Genomic DNA, 26,008 nt, shown 5'->3' with positions numbered 1-26,008 from the left:
TCCTGATGCCATCTGTTGAGCCCAGTGAATTGTATCTGCAGCGTGAAGTGGCTTGAGTTACACAATTGAAGACGCATCCAAAACATTTTTTTTGCTGTGAATTTTACTTTATGCTGTTGTCACGCTACACTTATTTTAAAACTGATGGGAGTTGCTATGTGTGTTTGCACAACATAAATCCTTCTGGATTGCAAGCGGTAGCCAGCTCCGGACTGCACCTCTTCACCTCAACTTACTTAGCAATATATTCCTGTTGGGACCTAAGAACTGAAATATTTGTGTCTTCAAGATAACAGTGTAAACTTTGCTGTCCTCGGCTCATGGTAGAGCCATGGTGTGCGCTAACCCTGTGAAAAGGTCAAATGTCAGTGCAATTTGATCCTGTGGGGTTTCATGTTATATTAAATTTGATGCAGATAGTTTACATCGGGTCTGCTCCTTTACTGAAGTGGTATTATTAGCTTACTGGTAAACTCAGTCATTGCCAGGAATACACCACACCCTAAAGTCTATTGAGAGAATGTGAAAGTGACTGCTGGAAATAGGAGCTCCAAACTTTCAGCTGGATATAAAATGTCTAGTCTCCCTTTGCTCCTTTTTATTTTGCCAAAGCTTTGACGATATTGTTTTATTATTTATTTAACGTGAGTTAGAGATTTCAGTTTACCCATGGCTTTGACATTTAACCTAGATTTCTGATTTTGTTTGGCCTCGCAATTTCCAAAATTTGAGTTCTCTTTTTTTCCAAAATCTTCTAGGGATGGTACTATACATTTTTAACATTAAACATATCAAATCTGCCCTCCCCCATTATGAAATTTCTGGAATCATTTGTGTAGACACTGGTTGGTATGTGTTAAGTTGATTTTTTGGGGTTCCCAGACCCACGTGAATTTGTAGCCTGTGAAGGTATTGGATCCTGCCATTAGAAGTTGCTCACCTTATGTACTTGTTCCAGGTCTTTTATGCACAATTACCTTTAGACGTATATCTCACCTTTTGAGGTTTACTGATTTTTAGAAGCAGTTGTAAGAGCTAGGTGGATACACATGCTGAATGCGTACTCACTAGTACTGCATTGATCCTAGTTAACACCTCAGCATTATATGTAAAGTTTAAGATGAGACTTTAAAGCTGATTTACTAGAATTATACAGAAATGGTATATTACAACAGTGAGGGTATTTAAAAAGTACTTTGTGGGCTGTAAAAGTACTTTGGGATGTTTTGAGGTTGCAAATGGTTCTATATAAATTCATTCTTTTTCCAATGTCCATTATAAGTTAGACATCCTTTGAAAAGAATTTGGGCTTTCAAAGTATTTATTGGAATAATTTTGTATTTAATTGTAGGATAGGAGATGCCTGGGATTCAAAATGCAATTCAGTACAATAATTCTGATGATGTCAACTGTATATACAAACTTCTCACCAAAAAATTACAGAACTCCAAAATCGAACTATGACATTATTCTCACTGTCAGTTGTTTGCTGTTCTTCCTAATAGTTATTTCCTATTGTGGCATAGTTGGCCCAATTGGGCACATGAAAGGTAATGCAGGTTTTTTTGTAATTAGTACAACAAAATTTTTTTGTATTAGAAAAAATGACATCTTAATCCACAAAGAAATACAAAGTAGAAAACAGTGCTAGAAATACATTAATCAAACAACACCTGAAAGGATGTTTCCCAATTAAATCCTTCCTCTGAACCTAAGATATATTAGCAAGAGTCCCTCCTGAAGAGTTTTACGCTTCAGCTCCTGCCTGCCCTGCTGTATATTTTCAAGTTACCGCAAAAAAATCTGAGTACTATCTAAAAGTGGTCCCTGTGCACAAAAATGCATTATGAATGATTAAATTTAGCATTTTCAAATCTCTAACATTCCATTTTAAATAACCATTTAAAAAAACATAGTTTAACTATTTGTACACTGTAGGTACACCATGGAATCAATTTGACTTAATGCTAATATTAAGTTGATACTTTTGAACATTTTTATCAATGGTAATCGTCTAGCAATGTCATTTATGATATGTTTGTACATTTACATAAAAGTTTTAATTTTTGTTACTTGCAGCTCAGATCTGTTTAGATATAAGAGCACTTTTTAATGAAGGAAGCTCCGTAACAGCAGAAAAAGCCTGTGAATTTTTAATAAACTTTAGATTATTGTGTTCAATATTCAAATCTCATGCCTTAATAGTATGTAGCCTTTGTTCACTTGGAGAATTCAAAGTGTTTTCGCAAATTCTCCAGATTTTTCTTTTTTAGTTAAGCTTTCTTTTACTGAGTTGTGCATTAATCTTAAACCATTTATGTCATGCAAATTATAATATCAATAAATTACTGTCAAAGCAGTTGGAACTGTAGCACAGCACTTTTCTCATCAAGGAAGTCACTCTCAAAGGAAATTATACATTCATTTAAACTGAAGTGACCCTGTTTATAACTTGTCTTGTGTGGTTTAACAGTATTTAGTCAGTGTTGTGCATATTAATGATGCTTTATTGATTACAGTCAAATGCATCCGGCATATGCTTTAGAAATTGTTTACAGCTTGCACAATATTCCCTGAATTAAAATCTTTTATAAAGTAACTGCTGTGTAACTTGCTGAGAAATTATTAAACCGTTCACATCATACTCAGATTTGATCTATGTGTGTGTGCAATAATTTACTGAAAAATAGATAAGTAAACTTTTCAAATTCCTCATTCTTCAAATTCTCTTAATGACAATTTTCCTTATCTAGTACAGTGCAGATCAATTCCACACTAACATTTCTGTTCTAGTTGCATTCACATCATTAGTCCCACTGTAAAATGAATTTAACTTTTGTGATGTTCCTGTGTGTTGGAACCTGAGATTGAAATTTCTAATTTCAGTAAGATTAATTCTGGGAGCAACACCTCTGTAACAGCAAATTCAGACACCATTATCCTTTTACAGCAGAAGAAAACAAATTTATTTACTATTAGATTTTGTATTGCTTTATTGAATTTTTTAAAAGGAGCAATCTGAAGCATAACTACAAACCAAATCATGAACTATTTTTCTTGAAGATGTGGACTGTTTAAATTGTATAGGCTTCATGGTTTGAATGTTAAATATAGTTCAATCATTTGTTGAAATCAAATAAATCACTGCTGGTCTATTGTAAAATTTGTTCCAAACGTTGATTTTATGCCGTTACCACATGCACAGCGGTGTCAAGACTTTTTTAAAATTTGATGGAACAAGGCAACATGTCTTCGTTGTCTTTTATTAGATCACTATTTATAAACCGTGCCTTTGCTGCATTCTTGATTAATGTGTTAATGACAGCATTCATGGGCTTTCTTCAGAAATGTTCACTCACACGTCCACACAGAATCCAATCAACTCTTGAAACCTTACTTCTATTTTTATCACTTTACAAACCTTGCTATCCGTGTCCTGATGACAAACATGCTGAAGTATGAAAATAAATAACATCTCCTTATACATGTTAGAACATAGTACAGAACAACTGCTAAACAATTTTGAGGTTGTTAATGTTTTATCTGTTTAGTGATTTCCCACGGTTGGATTGGGAATTAAACTTATCTTTTTAGAGTAATCCAGGGAGGGTCATTTAATGTAATATTTTATATTTTAATGAATATAAGTAGTAACAAGAAGAAATCTGCTGTTGCATTGAGGGTCAGATGGGGGGGGAGGTGTGGAAATCAATTGATCTACTTTTTTCCCTCCTCAGAGAGATTATAATATTATTCTCAAGGATTCTTGTGTGCTTATTCTTATAACCAAGCGTTATTTTAAAACCAATCAATCATAAAACAAATTACAGAAAATGAAAAAAACAAACATGACTAAAGGTTTAAAAGCTTCACTTTACTCTGTTTTATGTGTGCTCTAACTGAAACATATGTATTTTAGTTTTTTTAATGCTTTCCATCACTATGGGTGTGCAGTGAAAATATTATCAAAATGCTTGGGGCATTCTCAGACATGTAACGATCCTCACTGTTTTTATTCTTGCAGATAATTATGTTGAAATAAGTTCACAGATCTTCAGAGAACACCTTTAACAACAGTTCTGTTCAAATTGCTATGCAAATTCAAACCTGTCAATATGTTATTCTACAGGATAGCATTAAAGAACAGTATTTTATTAACCTTTAATAACAGCAATAAAGTATTTCTTAAAAACATGTTAAAGTTCTGCTGATAGAATATTTCTGAATATTTGAATTCATTTTCCTAATGTCAGAAGAAATGTATCATCATCATCTCTATATGGCTCAAAACTGTGCACTAAGAACCTGCTGCTACCTTGGCCTCTGAATATTCAAAGTAATATGTTAAAACTACCATTGACGATGAAAGGACGGGATTGTCCCTAGATTTTTCATATGATAGGATAACTAAGTAAAATGTAGCTCCTTGTCTACTAGTACCAAAATCCCAGATGTTGTTTTCCAAAGTGTACTACAACTTCAATCTTGAATTCAAGACATTTCATCAGATGTCACCATTAGGGCAGAGACTGGATTTTTCTTTTGCGAGAACATGTACAGTTATGAGCTTACAATTATGATTTCACTCATCAAAGTTCTGTGACTTTGTCATAGTATATTCAAAACATTAAGCTTTGAGAAAATGCAAGTGAAAAACTTGATTTAAAACTTCACTGCAAAGTTATCAGTCTGTGAAAACCTGTGCCTGCAATATGCTTTAAATGGAAAAATATAGCTGATGATAAGAGAAAGTAGTCTTCGTATGGATGCTTATATTTAAGCACATCTTATATATACATATCATGAACCATATATGAGTGTCAGAATATTTTCAAGAAAAATGTGATTATATTTTAAAGTGTATAGTGCTGAAGTATTCTTAAATGGTCTTGCTTACATATAGAACTGAATGGTTTTGAAAAGAATTGTACAATCCCAGGTAAGCAAGACACTACATTATTTAATTGGATTTTGCAATGGACATCTTTTAAAAATCTCCCTTTCAACTAAGAAAATTGATTTTTTTTAAGAACCAATCAATTAATTGGTATATTCCTGAGATCAACTTAAACGAGCTGTAAAAGCTGTTTCAAAATCAATGGTTTGGCAGATCAAAAACTGCATGTCAATCACAATCACTGGTCTTTTAGTTATCATCTGATCTCCGATTTGTCTTCATTATGTGTAATGTATCTTAATTGCCTGCTGGAAATTCAGACTGTAGTGTAACTAGATTCTGGTTACAATATCATGGAGACACTGTCTAAGCCACCACTGCCCTGCTTCTGTGAGAACCCCAGTTCTTTATTCAACAAGACAACATTCCATTTTGTTAACCTATGCAGTCTGGATGATCAAATGATAGAGCTGTGTATACATCTCACAACTTAATCAAAAGCCCAGTATTGATTTTCCTTCAAATTAGATCCTGTTAATAAAATCTAGATAGCTTATTTAAAAGAAGCCTCTATTTTATGTGCCAGCAATGTTACATTTCTGATGGTGCTACGCATCTAATTAGCAGAGTGGATGAAAGATGGAATATAGCTTGTAGGTTCAGCTGCAATATCACCTTTGAAAGCCTGAATCAACTAAATACAAGGTAACACAAGAAATAAATTCTCCTTCATGTAGTGCCAATATGCCCAATCCTCATTTAGTCTGTTGCTTTCCTCTCAGCAAGCTTATGAAATAAATCCAACCACATAATTTTGTTTATTTTGAGATGGTGAGAGAATTATAAAAGTGGACATTGAGTGAAATAAATAGGACGACAATATAAATTTAAGTTAATAAATATTTTTTTGTTAACAATGCTGTGGATGAAACTGTAATTCTTCATGGTTTGAAGACAATCCTACAGTTAGGAAGGAAACACTATACATTATTATGCACATCAGTTTTCTGCAGTGATGTCCATAGAACCTTAAGCTGCACGTACAGGTCCTAGTTTGGCTACATTTTATTCGAGCATGGTCATTTCCAAGAGAAATTACAAATTGAAAATTTAATAATACTTTTACAAAGACAATTCAGGAAAGATTTCTGTCATGGTATCATACATTGTATTTTAACAGTCCCTCTTTTTTTAGCTAAAAAACAGATGAAGAAAGTGGAATTTTCAGTCGAAAATACAGTGTTTTCACAAGATCGTATCAAAAGTTCTCAAATTTGGAATCCAGTAATTGGAAAACAAAATAAAATAATAAATTGAAAATTCGTATCTCACAATTAATGTTTGAAAACACAATAAATGCTCTTCTCATTACGTAAAATTTGCCCAAATGATCAACCTCATGTTCCTTTACTAAAATATATCTATATATTGAAGAACTATAATACTGTACACTACAGTATGAAATAAATAAAATTAGGAAATATAAAATGAGCAACATAAATAAATGTTATTTGACCTAAAATAAAATGAATGCAAATTGTTGCAAAGTTTGGTGTAATACTGACAAATTAATGAACAAAAAAAGTACAGAAAATTGCACAAACGTATGTAAACTAACGAACTGCTGCCTAGAATCTAATACTGACATGGGTGCTTCAAAGAACAGGGTGAGCTGTTTAACACTGAAGCTGGTGCAAGGTAACTTTAGTTACCTCTTTTAGCACTATACAAGGATGGCACTTGCAGAACACACAGATTAAAAGGTTTGCATATAAGGCTTTTTAAAACCACCTTTCAGAAGGCTTCCTCCACCATCAGACCCTCTTTCTCTCTCTCTCTCTCTCTCTCTCTTTCTCTCTGATTCTCTCTCTTACTCTCACTCTTTCTATTCCATCATAGCTGGGTCACTGTAAGACTTCAATGTCTAAAAAAAAATCACACATGCATCATTTCATGATCCTTCAAATAACTCTTGGGAACCTAAAATATTGTGTGGTTGCTGAAACAGGCCTAATGACTGGTTCAAACTACAAACAATCCACTAAAATACTGTTGTTTACTTATATGGGTATGGGTAGAAGCACAGGCATTACATGTTCAAGTTACTGTTGTGATAATATACATAGGTAGAAACATAGACAATACATTTCTTTTTAGAATTTTGTGTAGTAATACAAGTGGCATGTAATGCAATATACTCCACTATTTTGTGCTAAATAAGAAACTATTAACAGAAGGGTAATTATAGGCTGCTGGAACCACACATTTTTTTAGGTCCTAACACTGAACTTTTTTTTGCATAATGCAACTCTTCACAACCCAAACTTGACTAATTCCTTCTAACACTGCCGCTTTTTTTTCTTTTTTTTTCCTTTTTTTGCATCTGACAGACTGCCCCATCTGTCCAACACACAGGCTTCCAGGAAGCATCAGGCACGTGCATGTACAGCTTAACACAGCAGTGTTTCAAGCAAGTAACAATACTACTGGAAGAAGTAGGAAGCTAAAATGCAGTAGTTATTATATGCCATCTTCCACAATGTCTTCATGTTCTGATTTGGTTTCCGTTTTCTCATCAACTGAGCTATCGTCCATTGAGTGGTCACCATTTTCCTCTTCGTCTCTTATTGTGTCCTGATCTGTATCCATACTTTTATTTTCACTCTCTTCTTCTTCCTCTTCATCAAATTCCTCTTCCCCTTCTTGCCTTACTAATTTCTCCTCATCCTCGTCTCCTTCTTTTTCCTGTTCTCGTTCACTCTCTACTTCTCTTGGCATGCTTTCTCGCTCCTCAGAGTCCGAGTAGCCCTGAGGAGTAATGCTCTGTAGGTAGGGCCGATTCATCAGTAGCTCCGCAGGTTCTAAGTGACCCTTCTGGCGGGCCTCTCGTTCAGCTGCTTCCCGTTCCTCTGCCTCCCGTTTGCAATAGGAATACCTGTGGTTCATGTGCTGCGAGTAGGACCCTGAGTGTGAAAAGCGTTTGCCGCACTTGTCACACTGATACGGTTTCTCACCAGAGTGCAGTCGTGAATGTTCAATAAGATGATGCTTGTGTTTAAATGCCTTCTTACAAATTTGACATTGATGTGGGCGCTTTCCTATTAAAAAAAAAACAGATTAAGATATAATTTTAAATTTTCTAATATGATTCAACAATCTTCTAATGATTTATATACCTTTGCTGAATCTCCAAGAACATGTCAAAGTGTCAGAAATCTTCAAGTGTTCAGAATTACTGTCAATCATAGCTGTCAAAGTTACTACAGATCATTTCTTTGCCCCAAAGCTAAAAATATGTTTTGAGTACAGACTGTCTGTAATTTTGAAAAGATAATTTATGATTTAATAAAGTGGAATATTTGAATGTTTCATCAAAAAGCACAATGAAAATTCTCAAGTTACTAAAAGAGAGGTCTCCTGACAAATGTGGGAAAGTAATGATTTTATTTTCAGATAGCAGCTCTTATGACAGAAAAAAATGATATATATTTATACCAACATCAAGTTATGATACACACTTCACTTTTAACCTATGTAATTGAGAGTATCTCCTGTGGCATTTCAGCCAACGTGTGACCAGAGTTTGGAACTTGGAACCTTGGCCAAGCAAACATCTGGCTAATTCCACACCACAAATAGCACTGGAATGCATTCAACACCTTCCATAGCTGCCATACTTGAAGCAAAATTCAAAAATAGACATGACAGTAAATCCCTGTCGGGTCGGTCTGATATGATGGGGCAAAATGGAGGACAGACTAAGAAGGGAGTGATGAAACAGGATGAATGTGTGTGAGCAAATCTGGATGTGTACACGTATCCGAGTACAATAAGGAGACAAAAACAAGAAATAAATTATAAGTGTCTTAAAATGGAAAACTGGATTAAGAATCTGGACAGGCAAGAAATAGTACAGTGATGTTACCAATTACTGTGCGAGTGTTACATTGTAAAAGCTCCCACCCTTGAAGATGTAATGTCATACTTCTCAACCCATCCTCCATGAATAGATAATTCCATAGCCCATATCCTTAACTCTGTATCATGTTAAACAGCCTTCAGAAAATCTCTCTTCGCAAAATAAAACAAATGCACCATAAAATGTAATAAGTTCAATTTAATACTGTATTTTAGAACTAATACAAGAATCAATTCCAACAGGTATGGGCAGTGCAAAATAAAAATAAAAATACCTGTGTGCTCATATTTATGTCGCAGAAGGGAACTGCTTTTCTGGAATGTTTTGTCACACAAGTCACATGCATACATGCCACTTTCTGTCTTCTTGATCTTCTTTCGGGACAGACAGGAATCTGAATCTGTCATGTCATCCAAGCCTGACATGTAATCTGTAGTTCCATCAAGCAATTCCCCCTAAGATAACATACATTTTTATTAGAAAACCCACTGACCTCCAATACAAATAAATACCTTGCGCTGTCTCTTGTGATTTCACAATAGGCAAATGCAATACCATATATATAACATTTAATTTACAGGTCTCAAGTCTGAAAAGGCATTAAACCTGAGAGGCAAATGAAAGAGATTTATACATGTATTAAATGCACAAACCGAGTTTTGTGTGTTTGTGTGTGTGTATGTGTGTATATGCGTGCGCATTTACTGGTTTTATAAAATAAATTTGTCTCAGTACAGAATTCTTTAACTGGAAACTGGAAAAAGCTATTAGTTACTGATAAGGCTTACTGTGTCTGTAGCCTTGTGAGTAACTGCCTTGTGACATTCTTTTAAATTATCAGTGCTGATTACACACTTGCAGTAGCTATATTACATATCTTTATCCTATATGGTTATGATTTATTCTTAATGCAAACAGGCTGGTGAGAAAGGTCTGTAATTACTATGAAAATGACTCCTTGTATGTGAAAACAGCATTTAATTCAACAGTAAAGTACATGAAAACGTGGATTGCAACATGGCAGCATTCATTTTGGCATGAAATGAAGGGAAGTGCTAAAAGTAATCCTAAAGTGTAAAAATGCACTCACACACCTTCCCACTTTGTTAGTGCTATTACATTTCATCAACAGAGATATATTAATTAATACCTGCATAAGTTAAAATTAACTGACTGGTCTGACTATTTGTTAAATAGGACAGCTGCACCGTCAAAATGGAAAGAAAAGGTAAATGTGAATTAGGCTGTGTAGCATTCTGTTTACGAATACCTTTGTACATATCATTGTAACTTTATTGTGTCATATAAAACATGATCCTGATCAGATACCTAAATGTATCAAAGCACCCATTAGCTTCAATCAGCACCAATGTTGAAATTAAATCATCAAATGTTCCTTGATTTTACACTTATTATTCAGTGCTAGGGGTTTGGGTGTGTTCAATGAAATTATTTACTTTTAGAATATTTCTTATGTTAATACATAGACAATAAAGATGTGTTCACCAATGTGTTTCTCACAACAGTATCCTTTCAAATTTCATTTCAATTCTAAAGTATTAATCAGCAACATACACTTTTATAGTTAGAGAATGGCAAAATGCTAAGAAAGTCATTTAGTAATTTTAACACTCATTTAGCATTCAACTTATGGGTTTTGTCTCAATAAGAGTGAAAAGAAAAGGATACTGTGTCTGGATTTCCTTTCAGGGTGCAGCAATTGTTCTTCAAAATTATGATTTTGATCTTTTAAATATTACTCGACAATAGTTTACATGCTTTACATGTACATTTTCTAGATGAAAATATACAATTAAGTTATTCTCAGTTATTTTCATATCAATTAAATTAATCTTACTCCCATCAGAAATGAGAAAGTACTATTGCACCCATTGTAAGTTTGTGGCCCTGCCACACATTGTTTTTAAGGTGTATCAATCAGTCACAATGTCTACTGTGTTGATTGGAATGCAACTTTTTACAAAAATTTCAGAAATGTTACAGAATCAGTCAGCTGCTGTTACCTGGAACGTTTGCTTCCGCTGGTACTTTCTTCTCTGTTGCAATTCTGCAAAAGCAGCTGCACCTGTTCCATACGTGTACGCCATGTGTGGGAGGAAGCCCATTTGATCTAGCCCTGGATATGGTCGCAGACCTGGAACACTAGACTGGACTGAGGGCATAAAAGCAGCTGGGGGAAATGCGTTTTGTGGTGGAAGCGTTGTGTACAATGGTTTGGCACTAAATGGATTTATACTGAATACTGGCTTAGTGCTTTTCTCTAGGGTGTTGTTAGTATTAGGCAATTCCTTCTTCAGGAAAGTCAAGTTTAAGGGCTCATCTGGGTTCTCTGATGGATAAGAAATACTGTTATGGTCAACAATAATACTATTGGTTTTATTTCTTATTTTTCCTGTGACAACACTTTTATGTTCGTTCTTTTGTTTTGGCAAAGACAAGTCCAGAGGCTCAGCCTGAGGCTCTTCTGAAGAGAAGCTGTTTGGAGTGTATGAGCTACTATGAGAGTTCTTAGAGGAAGTAGAGGAAAGATTCAAAGGGGAAGGAGTATTGCTCCTTGAGTGGTCCATCTTATCACCAATTGGTTTAATACTGTTAAACTGAGAAGATTTAATAAGCCTGAGAGGTGCATCACAATTAGTAACACTGTTATGCAGTTCTGCTATTGATGGTGACGTTATTGAGTCCATCGGCTTTAATGCTGCTGTTGTGTGCCTAGCTGACAGACAGTCTTTATTTATGAACATGTCAGTGGCAACCGATGCCAACTCAGCACTGGTCCGATCCAGTGGCGGTGACCTGGAATTAGAGAGCTGGCAGACCTTCCTTTGCTCAAACCATTCTTTTACAAAATCCTGAGGGAGGCCAACAGCAATGGAAATTTTCAGTAGTTCTTCAGAATTTGGCTCCATATTCATGGCATAATAAGCTTTCAATACAGACATGTGGTCCTTATAAGCATTTATAGGGCTGGGGATACCTTTTTCTGAAAGAAGGGAGGATAACATATAAGCTTGCTTTTCACCTGGCGCTCCTGTTTTATTGGTAATTACAACTTCACTTGGTTGAAGTACAGCTTTGATTTCTTCATTCATCTTGCACATGTAGCGTTCATGCTGATGTAAGGGAATGGGACCAGGGAAAGCCTCCCTGCAAAACTGACAGGAATAAGGAGATGTGTTATTGTTGTCAAGTGTCTTTTCCTCCATACCAAGATCTAATGCAGAACAGCTCATGTTACGCAGCCTGTCCTTTTTCAAATTGCTCATTTGCCTTTGTGTGTCCGTGTTCAAGCTCTGAAGACAAGCTTTGGCTTCATTCACCTTTTCTAGTGTGTAGTCAATAATACTTTTAGTGGCACCATTATGGCTGACAACTGGAAGACCAACAGATGGCATAACAGGGGAGGTAACTCCTTGTTCCTCAGCCAAGGAAGCTTGACAGGCTGGCTCTTTCACATGATAACCTTTAAGTCTTGAAATCTCTTCAGATTTGCAGTCCATTTTTTGCCTACACACTGTATTGTCAACAATTTTGAGGACCTTTTGGACTTCACTTAAGTTACTGTTTGCTACATTTGAAAAGTTTAGTATTGGTGCTTCTATCCCTACTCCTAAGTGCTGCATTGGACTTAGAACTGAGGTGTTGATTGACAGTGCGCTGCTATCTCCTACTCCACCATTTGGAAAATTACCAAACCCATGGGAAGTCATTATGGCTTTGTAGTCATTGAAATCTAGTGGCTCTGTCTTAATTTTAAGTAGTCCTGGCTGCTCAGGAATACCAAGAGGCTTGCCGTTCTCCAGTTTATGCCTCAGTTGTGTAATTGCTGAATTTGTAGGAGAGGAAGAAGCTGAAGTCGGAGAAGAGCCCGGTTTTAAGCTAGTTCGCATCCTGCCATTGACTGAAATCAGGCCAATGCACTTCTTGCTACTGATGTGAGAACTGTAGGAACCGGAGTGAGAAAATCGTTTCTTGCAGTTTGGACACTCATATGGCTTTTCACCTGTAAAATGTTTTAAGCAATTAAATTTAAAATTATATATGTTAGGTGATCTCATCAAAATTACTCATTTTATCAAATTAATGAATTAAACACAAATGAGAATATATCTTGAAACTCACAGGAAGGAAACCATTCATCCTATCATATTCCCATTGACCAAGAAAGAACTGTCCAGCCTAAACCTATTTTCTACATCCTGATCCATAGCCTCAAAGGTTATGGCAGTTTTGGTGCATATACAAGTACTTTTTAAACAGATCTTTGCCTCTATCACTGTTTCAGACAGTGAATTCTAGTTCTCAACCACTCTCTAGGTAAAAAAACATTCGCACTGAATTCCCTCTAAACCTCCTACATCTGACCCTAACCCTAACCCTAACCCTATTATCCTAACCCTAAGTCTGTTTCCCTGATTAGGAACCCTTCAATCAATGGGCACAGGTCCTTCCTATCAACTCTTATCTAAACCACGTATACTCCATGTTGTCATTAGGTAGTGCTGAAAAAAGGTACATTTTCTCAAATGCCTAAGTACCTATCCCACAAATGGGTAATATGGTATATGAATTTCAGAGTCTGTGTGATGCCAGGTATACTAGCTTTACTGGTAGATCATATCAAGCAGCATATTCCCTTGTTCACAACAAACAATGCACCAATGGCACCCAATTTGCCTGTGCTTATGGAACTCACAAATGTGTACAACATTATAGGTGATTCCACAATTAGACATTTGCTGGATTATCCTGAGTCTGTGAAGCATTACACTGATAACTAATTTAGGATTTGCAGTCTGGCTCGCAAGATGGTAACTTGCATGTACTGGAAGCTACATATATTAATATACAGAGCCATTTATGTTGCAGACAGAAAGAACATGCGCACACACTACGCCTGTTTCAGCTGAACAAAACAGGCAACAGCCATTCACTGTTTCATTTCTCGATATGATGCCTTGACTAATTACAGTCAACCTGCCTGGTTAACATTTAACCAGCCCGGCAGTTCTTTGTCAGTTATCATTAACTGCTGCAGTCCCCATTTCAATGCCTCTGCTAATCAGAGTTCCCTTGCCAAACAATCAGCACTTGCCTCTCATACAGTATCAATAATGTTATTCCCCATAAATTGGTATTCTTGAGGAATGTCCTGATGAGTGCAAGATAAAAAGCTCTAACAAACTGCATTTTTAGTCAGCCATCTTACACATTTCAATTAGGTCTCTTCTCAGCCTCTTCTGTTCCAAATAAAACATCCCTAGCCCATCTATTTTTTCCTGAGAATTAAAATTCTCCAAAATAAATAAACATATATTAATTATATAAAAATAATGACATTTGATGGTTCCTTTATATTTTATATTCTATAATGTATAATATAAAATCATAGGGGTAATTTAACAAATTTGTTCTCTTACTGTGGAGCTTCCCTCACTTGTAGCACATATTAAGATTCCAAGAGAGGACGTCATCTGTTCCCGTTGGACTTTCTGGATAATAATTTTAATGGACAGATATCCTGCAAGATCTAAAGGTGTTTGCTCCAGCAATTTCAATGTGTAGTTCTGACAGGTGAAGCTCCACATCAAGAGTCTTTTTGTAAAACCTAGCTTCATCCTTCAAAGCGTATCTTTTATCTAGCAGACTAAGAAATGTTCTGCTTACCACTATGAATTCGCAGGTGTTCCTTCAGATGGTGTTTGTACTTAAAGGCCTTGCCACACTCTGTGCATTTGAACTTGCGATTACCAGCACCATGGGTCAGCATGTGGTGCTACAGAGGGAAGATAGTGAAATGAGTCTTGTGCACAGCTTGGTGAAATTTGTGAACAGTCACAGCTAACAGAACAGACATGCCAAATGGACCCTATTTACATACAGACATTCTAGATACTACAAGCTCCTAAGTCTCTTTGTCTTTTAAATCATGATTTCTGAAAGAATTGCTAAACCTTTCAGGTTTCACATCACACACAACAAAAAATTTCCAAAAGAAAGTCATTGCCACAAAAAATACAAACACCATAAATAACAGCTTCTGTGCTAAAACCATTCTGTCATTCTATTCTATTATCTGACACATTCATGTCAAGTGTCATATTGCCAGAAGTAAAAATGTATTTTTTACTGGGACCTTGTGGATTAAATGTATATGAAGTGTCTTAACAGTAGCAATTTAATAGTTAAAATTTATTAATATGCTTTTGTTACATTGTGTGAAAAAAAGTTAAAATCTCAATAGGGCTGACCTTTTTTAAACATCTGGCAGCAAGCACAATATGAAAATTAACTGGTAAGAAATTAAATTGATGGCAACGGATACTCAAGGTAGGAGGTCAGCTTTCTAAAGTAGCAAGATACAAAAGCTTTGTAAAGGAACAGTGCTGAACAGTGTGACAACTGCTAGGGTGTGCTGACTCTTCCCACATTCCTGGTGAGACAGATGGTGTTGGACAGGACACAGGGAGGTTTGTTCAAACAGCAGCAACCTTCAAAGATCAAGCAAACCCTTGCCTGCAGAGCGCCAATGAGGGACTGGTGCTCATATGTTGCTGAGCTGCATAAACAAACAGCAACAGCTGCTTTGTCTCCCCTCAATCCTTAGAGGACTGATGCAAACTTTAGTTGCGCCTCTGTTAATATGATACAATCATTTGTAATTACTAAGTGGGAGTACCATGATCAAATTAGGGAGCTCCTTTTTCAATTCTAAAACTAAACAGAAATAAATAAAATGGGAAGATGCAAACAGAAAAGGAAACAACACAGCACACAAACTGGGCAAAATAGCCCAGCTCAACACAGACAAAATAGTCTGATTCTATAACAAAACAGGTACACACTTCCAAGAATTAGAATTCTTTTACAGCGTGTTTCAAGCTTCGGGTAAAATAATGATGGGGTTTATGTTCAATGATACAAATGTAAGCCTTATGTCATTTTTCTGAGGCTTTCACAGAACATTTAAATGATTTTACATCACTGGAATGCTGTCAACTAATGCTGCATTGTATCCCCAGTATCAGTGGCACTCTTTAATATAACAGATCCAACGTCTAATGACTTGTCTGCATCAACAACTCACACTTTGCTGAATTCTGTGATCCACCGTTAACCTTCAGTTAAACAAAAAAAAAGCTGTTTCCCTCATTTTTAGCACTGGGAATAATGGGTCTCCACTATAAATTTATTGTGATGGTTGAAATAAAAAAAAAATGGAAAGTGGTCCACGGAGCTTGAGTGCATTGGTTTGAGTGTTGCTTGCTATATTCAATTTTATCATGTTAAAGTGCCATCAGTAAAATTGAGAACATCATTATTCTATGGGCAGAGATTATTTTCCTGACAAAGGGTAAATGTAATACCGGTATTTGAACCTTTAAAAGAGAGTAGGAGTCAGGTTCAAAATATTACAGTCACCTTTTATAACAATGCTGAGTTAAAATCAACCTTGTGTTTTTAATAAGGCACATTCCATAATTCCTGGAAACATTTTAGAATCAACTTTTAATGGTACAGACCCTGCACCAAAAAGTGAAAGAGAAACTTAATTTAAAATAAAATTGCACTGACAGAAAGTGTTTTTTTTAAATATATGAAATAGAACTGTCATGAGAGAAAAAAAACAAAGCATGATGTATCACTGCTTAAAGTTTCCAAAGGAATTTGTTTCTTGCAATTTCTTGGATAATTATCTCATCTTCTAAAGTAGCGAAGCTGTCATGTGCAAAGGTAAATATTTGAATGAAATCATTCTCCCAAAATGATAACAATGGAATAAGTACACTTCCACAAACCCATTTACAATCTATGGCATTTCACATCTCCCACAAGGAGGCAGAGGAAGTTACACTACATAGCACAAATGGTTTAGTAATGGTTAATCAAAGAAAGTGTTCCGTTGAGAGGGGTGCACGTGTCTGCCAAAGAACAGGGAATAGTTTTATGTAAAATACCTCCTTTTACCATTGACAACAACTGAGTTATGTCAGTACCACAACAACAAAAATATTGATAAATCTCATCCCACAAAGGATTGTTATGGGGAGGGATGGGTGGGTGAGGACAATAACTCAATCAAAATAATAACCATTCAAAATCCAAACGTTTGACCATTTGTTAAATTGAAATCAACCAAATGTGGTGTGAGAGAGTTGGCATTACCATTAAAATAAAAAGTATGGTAGGAAAGAAAGCAAATGATCAGCAAGGATGGTAGCATCACTAAAAAAACATATGCTTTTAGCTATTAGTTAGGCCATTGGCTGCATAGATTTGAATCACCTAATTTGATTAAAGAGCATGAGGACAACGGTATTGTTGAGATGACACACTATTTTAATGAGATTTTCAAAACCAAGGTAAAACCCCAAACTTAAGCTAAACTTAAGTTCAAGTGCTGATAATGTTTCTAAATTGGATATTAAAATGCTCACTCAATCGTGAGTACATGATATTAAATCATCCTGGAAGAGACCATCAAAAAACCATTTAGACCTAAATTAGAGCTATTACCATTAAAGATTTGCATCTTCAAAATGCCATAAAAAATTAATAGCCAATGGAAATTAAAATGATATTTATCCTCTAAGGGTTACCCATACCCATCCAGAAGCCCCACCTGATCTCTCCCTGGCTTGTGCGTGGCCATATGTCGTTCAAGCTGGGTGCGGTAGGCAAATGTGTAGTTGCAGAGAGGGCAGGAGAAGTTGTCTTCATTCTTTTCATGTCGATATTTAATGTGCTCCTTCAGTGATGTCAAACGCTTGTAGCCCCGGTCACAGTATGGACAGGTCAGCAGTTGGGCAAAAGCATCTGGAGTTCCAGGTGGCAGGTCTGCAGCCAGGGAGGGGAAAGAGAGAGCACAGGCCAAGAGGTCAGCAATCAATGGCAGTTAATGGGATGACTGCCCGGATGGTATGACTGGAATCGTTGCAATCTGCTGCTTCAAGTGCCATCATTACAGTGGCCTCTGCACACTTCAATTCCCCATACACACCCAGGCCAAGCTTGTATATGTCATTCCATTCTGCGTCTGGAACTTCAGACTTGAATTTCATCTACTTTTGTTTTAAAGAAATGATTTTTCCTGAACAATTCTACTTAAATATACAACACACTCAGGAGAAGACTCTACCATCTCATTTAATATTTCAACATTTATAAAAGCAAAAGAGTAATAATCAATGAGCAAACATACAGCTTTTTAAAACAGCCAACCATCATCAAAGAAAGCAAAATCCAATTACCCTTTTTTTAATTTTTGCTTTCGAGGTATGAGTAGTTTTGAATGGTTTATTCACATTATGTAAATGTTAGTGTGGATAATAACACGTTGAGATTTCCTGTTGAAATATTCAAGAGGAAGCCATTTTGCAAAATAAATCAGTACTTAAAACAAAAAAAAATTCAGTCACTTCTTGCAGTGAACACTACAGGAATTTGTAAGGATTTTGTTTTCACCATACACTTTAGAGGGAGCATTTGGTTCTCACTGGGGTGACATGAAAATAATAAGAAAGTGTGCCTAGCCGTGAATATTTTGTGTGAAGAAAAAAGTGGCAGAAGATGGAAATTGACTAAAAAGGAGACAACACAAAACATAAAACTGCTATTGACTGAAACCCAGGAATAAAGTGACTATGTGAAATCCATTGTGTGCTCTTATCCATATGAAAATAGCAATATTAGCATAGATTTAAACAGAAATTTGATTAATGTTTAAAATGCGAGTACAACAATGCCCACATAATAAATGGCAATGTTTGGTTATATTTAAAAACATGGATTTTGTGCCTTTGAGGGTTAGGCTTTTCAAATATTTTTAAACCAGTTAATGGCCAGGCAAAACAAATCTTAATAGCTGTGTGTTTATTGCTCCCAAGTCTGAAGTGTCGCTTTAATTTCTCTACAAGTGGCCACTTTGAAATAAAAAGAAAACTCATATAATGGTTAAAGTTTAGGTGTGTAAAAAGTGAAATCATTTAAGGTTTCAAATGACGACCTGGGACCATAGCAAGAAGCAGGGACACTGGTTATAAGCAAATCACCTCCTTAAAATCAATCATGCTTTCCTCCCCATCTGCTGGCTGAAACTGGCCCACTTATACCCGACGGCAGTAATGCTTTCAAAATGTGCACAGCTGCACTCTGGTTGCTACTCTGGGTTGAAATGAAGTGTAGTTCAATTGATTTGTTATAACCCAAATTGATCTTCACCAGGTAGGAATTAAAAGCATGTTTTAGCGTCAGTCCTGCCTATTTCAAATTTGTAGCTGACTTTTGATAGAGATATTCGAATGATTTGATAAATTTGTAGCTCACTTGTGATAGAGATATTCCAATCACAACAGTGAATATTTCATGTAATTTTTCAATTTTTCGGGTAAATTGACTTTTAGCAGTACTGCTAACGTTGATGATTACAAACAAAAGGGAAAGGTTAATATATCTTTTGATTGACATCCTTGAAGGACAAGCAAACTTGAAAAGGGGAAAATTCAAATAGAATACTGCAAATGAAACAGGTATTGAACTGGGGTATTTCCCTTGTAGGGAAACAGTGGGAAATGGGAAGGGCGTTATTGTGGGGACTCTGACAGAGAGAATGTAAAGGTAAGAAATTTGCAAACTGACATCCATTTTGTTTCTTGGTCAAGGTTGCTTTTCATCTGAAACGAGAATGTTTTGATTCTAAACATCACAGGGAAGTAAGTTGAATATTCTAATCAGGCAGTTACCATGAACTGTTGAAAACAGACGATGTGGGCTGCAAATAGATTTATCCCATTACTAACTGCTCAGAGAGAAACAGAGGTCCTCATTATCTAAATGTATTGTTTAAGCTGGGTAGCTTTATAAAAGAAATAGATTTTCATTTGGATTTCTTCAGCACAAATCCTTTGATCAGCTCATCCGAAAAGGCAAGGAAAATACTGACCCATCAACAAAGATGGCAAAGATTTCACATGTGGCGGTCAGAGGGTGGGGTATGTTGGGCAATAAGGAACATAAACACCAGACTTATGTTTCAGCCTTGGAATGTAACATAACACTAATGTATTTCTCTAGGACATTTTATAATCTTGTTTCAATCATACTTACAAAATAGATATTTGTTACACTCACCCACTACAGGGTAAAGTCTTTTACCTGCCGCTGTCAACTGAATATGTAGGAACATTTTTTAAAAATCTGTTGTTTCATAACTTATGAAACTAGATTGTTTGTTATTGCTAGAAATGTTTATATATCTCTACTTTGTCCCTTGAATTTTGTATATTCAGTAAACTCTATTAAATATATTTTTTGTGACAGAAATAACTTTTCAGATGCATTATCATATCTATTAAATAACAAAAGTTACCACTGAAAAACTGCAGAAATAGTTTATAGAGACAATGCTTTAACATTGTGGACAAATGGGCATGGTATGGACAGCAATATTGTTTCTATAGTATGGTTTTTCTTAGTTAAGCTCACAATATACAGTAAGCCTGGAACAGCCCGCTATAAAGCTGCTCCATAACAGACAACCAAATTATTAAATTAAAAATAAACGAGCTTCAAAAATGAAAGCCCACCCATTCCTGTTAACTTCATTCCCACATGCAATATTCTAGATACACAGTGGTTTCAACTTTCAAACGTTTTTTTTTGACAAGGAATGGCACTGTTATTGGTCAAACTGGAAATGCGCTCTTTTCCATCATGTTGTCACGAACTTGCAATCTGATGCGCTTTTTCTTTGACAAGTCAAGAAACAAAAGGTCATACCCAACATCAAAAATTAGTGGACGCCTACTGAAATATGCCAGTTGATGTTCCATTCCAAACTCACAACAACTTCCATCTGGAAAGGTAAAAACAGCAGATACATGGGAAAACCACAACCTTGCAATTTCCCTCCAAGCCACTCACTATCCTGATGCGGAAATATATCGCCATTCCTTCTCTGTCATTGGGTAGAAATTTTGGAATTTCCTCCCAAGGGAATTGTGGATCAACCGACGGCAAGTGAACTGCAGTGGCTCAAGAAGGCAGCTCACTGCCATGTTCTCAAAGTCGACTAAGGATGAGCAATAAATGCTGGCCAGCCAACGATGCCCACATCCCAGTGAATGAATAAAAATATCAGTAGCTCCTGCTTCAGTTTTAGATGTATCAAAGAGCGGAATCTGCACACTGCTTCATCCAATGAGCACTGAGAAACTTAAAGAATTGGCTTTTAAGGGACTATTGCAGACCACTCTCAAAACAGCGCATAAAATTGTCTGATGCTGATTATTTTTTGGTAGCTAAGAGGAACATAAATGCATCTTCTAGCTCCCCACGTATTTTCCTAAATACTTCAAGTATCCCCATGCCTCCTGCCCCTTCCCCTACCAACAATGCCTCACATCCCATCCCTCACACCCTACCTTCCACCAACCTACAACAGCATTGTGACCGGCATTTTACAATCTTGCATTGATACTAGACACTCTAGTATTAGCACCACCATCTTCAAATCCTTCTCCCAGCCACTTACCATCCTGACTTGGAAATGTATCACCGTTCCTTCAGTGTCGCTGGGTCAAAATCCTGGAATTCCCTCCATAAGGGCATTATGGGTCAACTCACACAGATGGACTACAGTGGTTCAAGAAGGCAGCTCACCACCACCTTCCCAAGGGAAGCTAGGGACGGGCAGTAATGCTGGCCAGCCACATCCCACAATGAATTTAAAAAAAAATCTACCTCTTTCTAAATTGTGTTTTGTATTGCTACTAGTATGATGAGTAGTCTAGAAAGTACATAAGATGATTTTACAAAACATACTTTGAAAACAATTGACCAACTCTAACTTATAACAGCAAGAACAGGTGGGGTAACAATTAATCTACTGATTAAATGAGCATCCTACGCATGAATTGTGAAACTGTAAATGTCTGTGTAAGAAATCTGGCTTGTAAAGGAGCTGTCCTGTCTGAATCATACTTTAAATCAATAACAAAATACTTTTTACTATCACTGATTAAAAACAATAATAAGCTTCCATCCATTGAAAAAGTGACCTGCTTGTATTTTAGTATTTCTGAAATTTCTCCATCCCTCATATTCAGAGTAATATCTCATGCTGAGTTATTTTCTATTGAATTATGTAGGCATCTTTTCATATTTGCTTCTTTACAATAAATCTCTGTTTGCTAAAGAACCGAAGGCCATTATAACTGAGACTGAACACAACAACCCTTTTCCATTTGCATACCCTCAGTTTAAGTTGGGCTTTGTCTGTAGGAAGTCCAGTGATCCTAGTCATATGTCTTTTACTTTCCTAAACTACGAACACTTAGATCGGTATCACTACCAGAACTAGTTTATATCTTAATTGTCTTTGCTGTTTTGAATGAGCAAAGCCTGTGGAACTCTAAAATTGAGTGCCCTTCTCCCACCCAACTCATGGGATCAAAAATGTCACAAGGGGACAGTTAGTATTCTGGCAAGTTGTGAACAGCTCATTTGACCGCAACTTACAAGAATGCCAACCCCACCAACATCTTGTTACGGCCTCCAGTTGTTTACTCAATTAATTCAGTGTCCTAGGCTGTATTCCCCTGCAGCTGTTCCCCATTTTCCAGATAGCAAATGGTACAGGAACAATTACATCAGCTGCCAATACCTGCCTACAGACAGCTGCAAGATCCATCCATTCCCAAAATGTAGCAACATACCCTTAAAAAAGGTTAACTGTTCTCACCCACCACAAAAAAACACAACTATACAACATGTGGACAAATAATACTGGATTTTCATGGAGATTTGAAAATAGCATTCAGGACACAAATCTGGGATATCTGATCCTATTCCCAGGGTTTTCTCATTTTTAACAAGTGTCATTTAGGCAAGAAGGTTGGTCTGCGTCCTGTGCCCTCAGCCAGCAATGCTGATTTGGCTGGCTCCTTTGCAGAGATAGGTATTCCTGTGTCCTCCAACTTACATGGACTTGGGCCAGCTCTAAAAAGATTCATGGTTAATGGTAACTCAGAGGTGTTCTGAACCATAGACTGGAAGAGGGAACATTTGAAAGGCAAGTTCAACATGTCTTACCAATGGGCCTCATGATAAACTATGCACTCCCCCTCAAAGCCTTCTACATTTTGCCCCTGCACCCAGCTTCTGCCCCCCCCCCCCCCAAGGCCCCTCATACTCCTAATATCAAAATTCCCATTTACCTACTGTGAAGAAGCAACAAACCCTATGACAATGGGATGTGTTTTAAAATGTTCTTTTTTTAATGACATTCATTTAGAACCTGCCATTTTATTTTTTTTTAATATTCCTTTCACTGAGGGCCAGTAAAAGTATAAATCTTCCAGGCTCTTTAAATTAGTAAAGCAGAAACTATAAGCACTTGAACCCTCTTTACCATGTGTAAATAAACATTGTGCAAACAACAGAAGGAAAGGGACGGCCAGACCTGTCAATCATGCAACATTTTCCCTGTTGTTCAACTATTTCAACAGACTCATGGATGTCTGGCCTCTCAGCAAAAAGTACATAATGAGGTAGTTAAAGGAATCTTTTTTTAGAAAGCAAAGTATGAATGAATGACTTTTTAAAAGCTTTTTTGAAACATACTATTGTCATTATAAGGTTCATTGATTCTACACAGTGGGTGACTGGTCATGTAAGTGTATCATTAAGGGTATCATTGACAGCGTTGGGTGGGTTTGGGGTGTAGCTTGGCATACAGCGTAAAAGGGGTCATGGGGGATGAGGGAGACACATAAAAACCTTGGCTAAGGGGCATGAGAAGCCACTGAGAGTAGGTGAGGGTGGCATGAGATGGCATAGATGGGGAGTATGTGAGGGCTGAGAGAGTTAGAGAGCCTTACTGTTCTTATTACAACAGGAATGAAGTCCCATGACATTTTAAACAGCCCACCTTTGCAGGTGGCAGCCTATGACTGCCTCTGAACTATATCCTAGGTTGTTTAGCCCATGACTGCAGACCTTTTTGCAGACTCTTTTTCCAAGTCAGGAGAGCCTGTTTTCATAGTTTTATAGAGTATAGCATCCACTCATGGACGATACACGCTTGGATTTCAAGGTTTATTGTCTTTCTTGGAACATCTGCAGGCATATCAACACTTTCAGGAGAAGGGGCATCACCAGTATCCAACATCTATCCACTTCCTTGTATTTTCCATCAGGAATAATTAGATAACAGCCAGAAATGGGAACTTGGTTGTTTACCCACTTCGTAGTGTTTGCTCAAGGAGTCCAATTTTCATGTCCCAAATGCTGACCCAGCTCTATTTATCTAACTCAGCATACTCAACAACCAGATCGGCAACACTTAGTTCCTGTTACCACACTGTCTGGTGTGTTTAAGCATTGAAAGTTGTGGATGGTAGAGATGCAGGGGCTCATCTGTTACTGGTTATATTTGAAAAATTTTGAAATCGTCCAAGAAAGAGAATGTAAATGATTATTTTATGTAATAGCCAACTGGAAAGTTATACAGGATAATGCCTTTGAAACAACTCTTTTAAGTGGGTAAATGCTTAAGTGGAGTCAACTGTATTAAAGTAAATAATAGTAAAGCATTCCTGCACCTGCTGTACTAAGTGTGTGGTCTATTTAAACAAATACTAAAGTAGTATTTGTAAAGCAAATGTGTGGAACATAACATACCATTATGAAAAATTGAATGTTTAAAATGTCATATCTGACAGTCTGTAGCAAAATGCATGATGCTACATCTGATATTAGGCCCCTGACAGCTGTCACAAATCTCTCAAAGTTTGAAGGTAGACACTGAGCCATGCAATTAATTTAAGGTGTAAAAGTATCAATGTAGGGGCGAATATTGTGAGAGAGGCTCACCATTGTCCTCTTGCCCATTGGCCTCTGGTGTTCCATGCCGAGACAGTTCTTCAGGCGCTTCTGGATAGATAATGGCTGTGTCACTCCGCTGCAAATATTCCGCAATGCTAACTGCATGGCTGTCTCCTTCTTCGAGCTTCCGTTTGGCAAAATACTCTTCAAAATCTGATGTGCAATCTACAGTCTTTCCTAAAATAATACATTGAGGGAAGGAAGGAGAGAGAAGAATGTCAGTCACCCATGGTCCAATCTTTCTCTACAACCCAGAGTGACTTGGCATCTCTCGAGTTACAATGTACAGTTCTGAAAGACTGCAATTTTACTTGGAATTTCTGCTTCCCCATACAGTTTAGCTCTTGTGGGAACTCTAACTGTTAGGTGGAGATAGCTGAAATAATCACAAACAAAGCAAATAAAACCACAGCCTTCATTAGCCAGGAAATGACAGGCCCTTATTGGTACATGCTGATTACAAGCCTAAACTGCCTGACTTGCTGGCATGCCAAGTTTTACTTCTGTTTTCCTCAGCCTTGTTATCTTTCAGGGTTTTTCCTTGAATTTTTGTTTTGTTACAGACATTTCAAACTTACATTGGAAACCTAGGTGCTATTTAATGAGAAAAACATTGATAACAAGAAACTATGTATTTCACAAACTATCTGATGACCTAGAGCTTCCATGCTTTCAAAAAAGAGGGGTTTCCCTGCAGTCGAGTAACTTTAAGTTTGTGGTGTAATCAATAATGTTAGGGAGCAAATTCTTTACAGTACTCTGACATAATGGAGGAAATTTAAATAGACTCTGAAAACAAGCATAATTAGCCTTTGCCAATTTTATGTGCCTTTCTTTTTAAAATGTCCAGCAAATGCGAAACAAGTTATTAATCGGCTGGATGCATCAATAGGGGAACAATATCATGAGTGACTCTGTTGCTTAGAGCTAGCCCACAACAATGGAAAGGAGAAACAGTTTGTAGCAGATTCAGGTGCTGGAATTCATATGTGAAGAGAAACTGACTTGGGAAAGAGTGGGAAATGTCACATTAGGTGGCAGCAGGCCTCATGGCTTGTTTTTGAATGCAAAATGGGGAGGGGGGGAGGTTAGTGAAAGATATGGAAAATAGGAGCAATGTTTTGTATCTGTAGGAGAAGGATGTTCCTCAGACACACAGCAGGCAGGTGGATAGGTAGCCATGAAGGTTGATACCAGGATTTAAGTCTGAAGAACTGTATGCAGGGCCACAAGAAACTCAAAGACCTTGATAGGACTAGTGAAGGACAGAGAATGCAGCGCCAAAT

At 36.7% G+C, this 26,008-nt stretch overlaps 1 protein-coding gene across 1 annotated transcript in view; it reads right to left on the bottom strand.

The window, feature by feature from the left end:
* Positions 1 to 3,994: 3,994 nt before the first annotated feature.
* Positions 3,995 to 26,008, bottom strand: part of zeb2b (zinc finger E-box binding homeobox 2b) — a 66,267-nt gene continuing 44,253 nt past the window's right edge. The window contains exons 2-7 of the mRNA XM_020537158.2: positions 24,711 to 24,899; positions 17,461 to 17,675; positions 14,505 to 14,613; positions 10,841 to 12,840; positions 9,091 to 9,271; positions 3,995 to 7,995 (exon numbers count right to left, since the gene is read on the bottom strand). Of these exons, the coding sequence (XP_020392747.2) occupies positions 7,418 to 7,995; positions 9,091 to 9,271; positions 10,841 to 12,840; positions 14,505 to 14,613; positions 17,461 to 17,675; positions 24,711 to 24,899 (3,272 nt within the window). The 3' untranslated portion in view covers positions 3,995 to 7,417. The remainder of the gene's footprint in view (positions 7,996 to 9,090; positions 9,272 to 10,840; positions 12,841 to 14,504; positions 14,614 to 17,460; positions 17,676 to 24,710; positions 24,900 to 26,008) is intronic.

Source organism: Rhincodon typus, chromosome 7, assembly GCF_021869965.1.
Source record: "Rhincodon typus isolate 14 chromosome 7, sRhiTyp1.1, whole genome shotgun sequence".
Lineage (NCBI taxonomy): Eukaryota > Metazoa > Chordata > Chondrichthyes > Orectolobiformes > Rhincodontidae > Rhincodon > Rhincodon typus.
The sequence above is the reverse complement of the archived record's forward strand: the minus strand, read 5'-3'. Positions and strand labels throughout refer to the sequence as shown.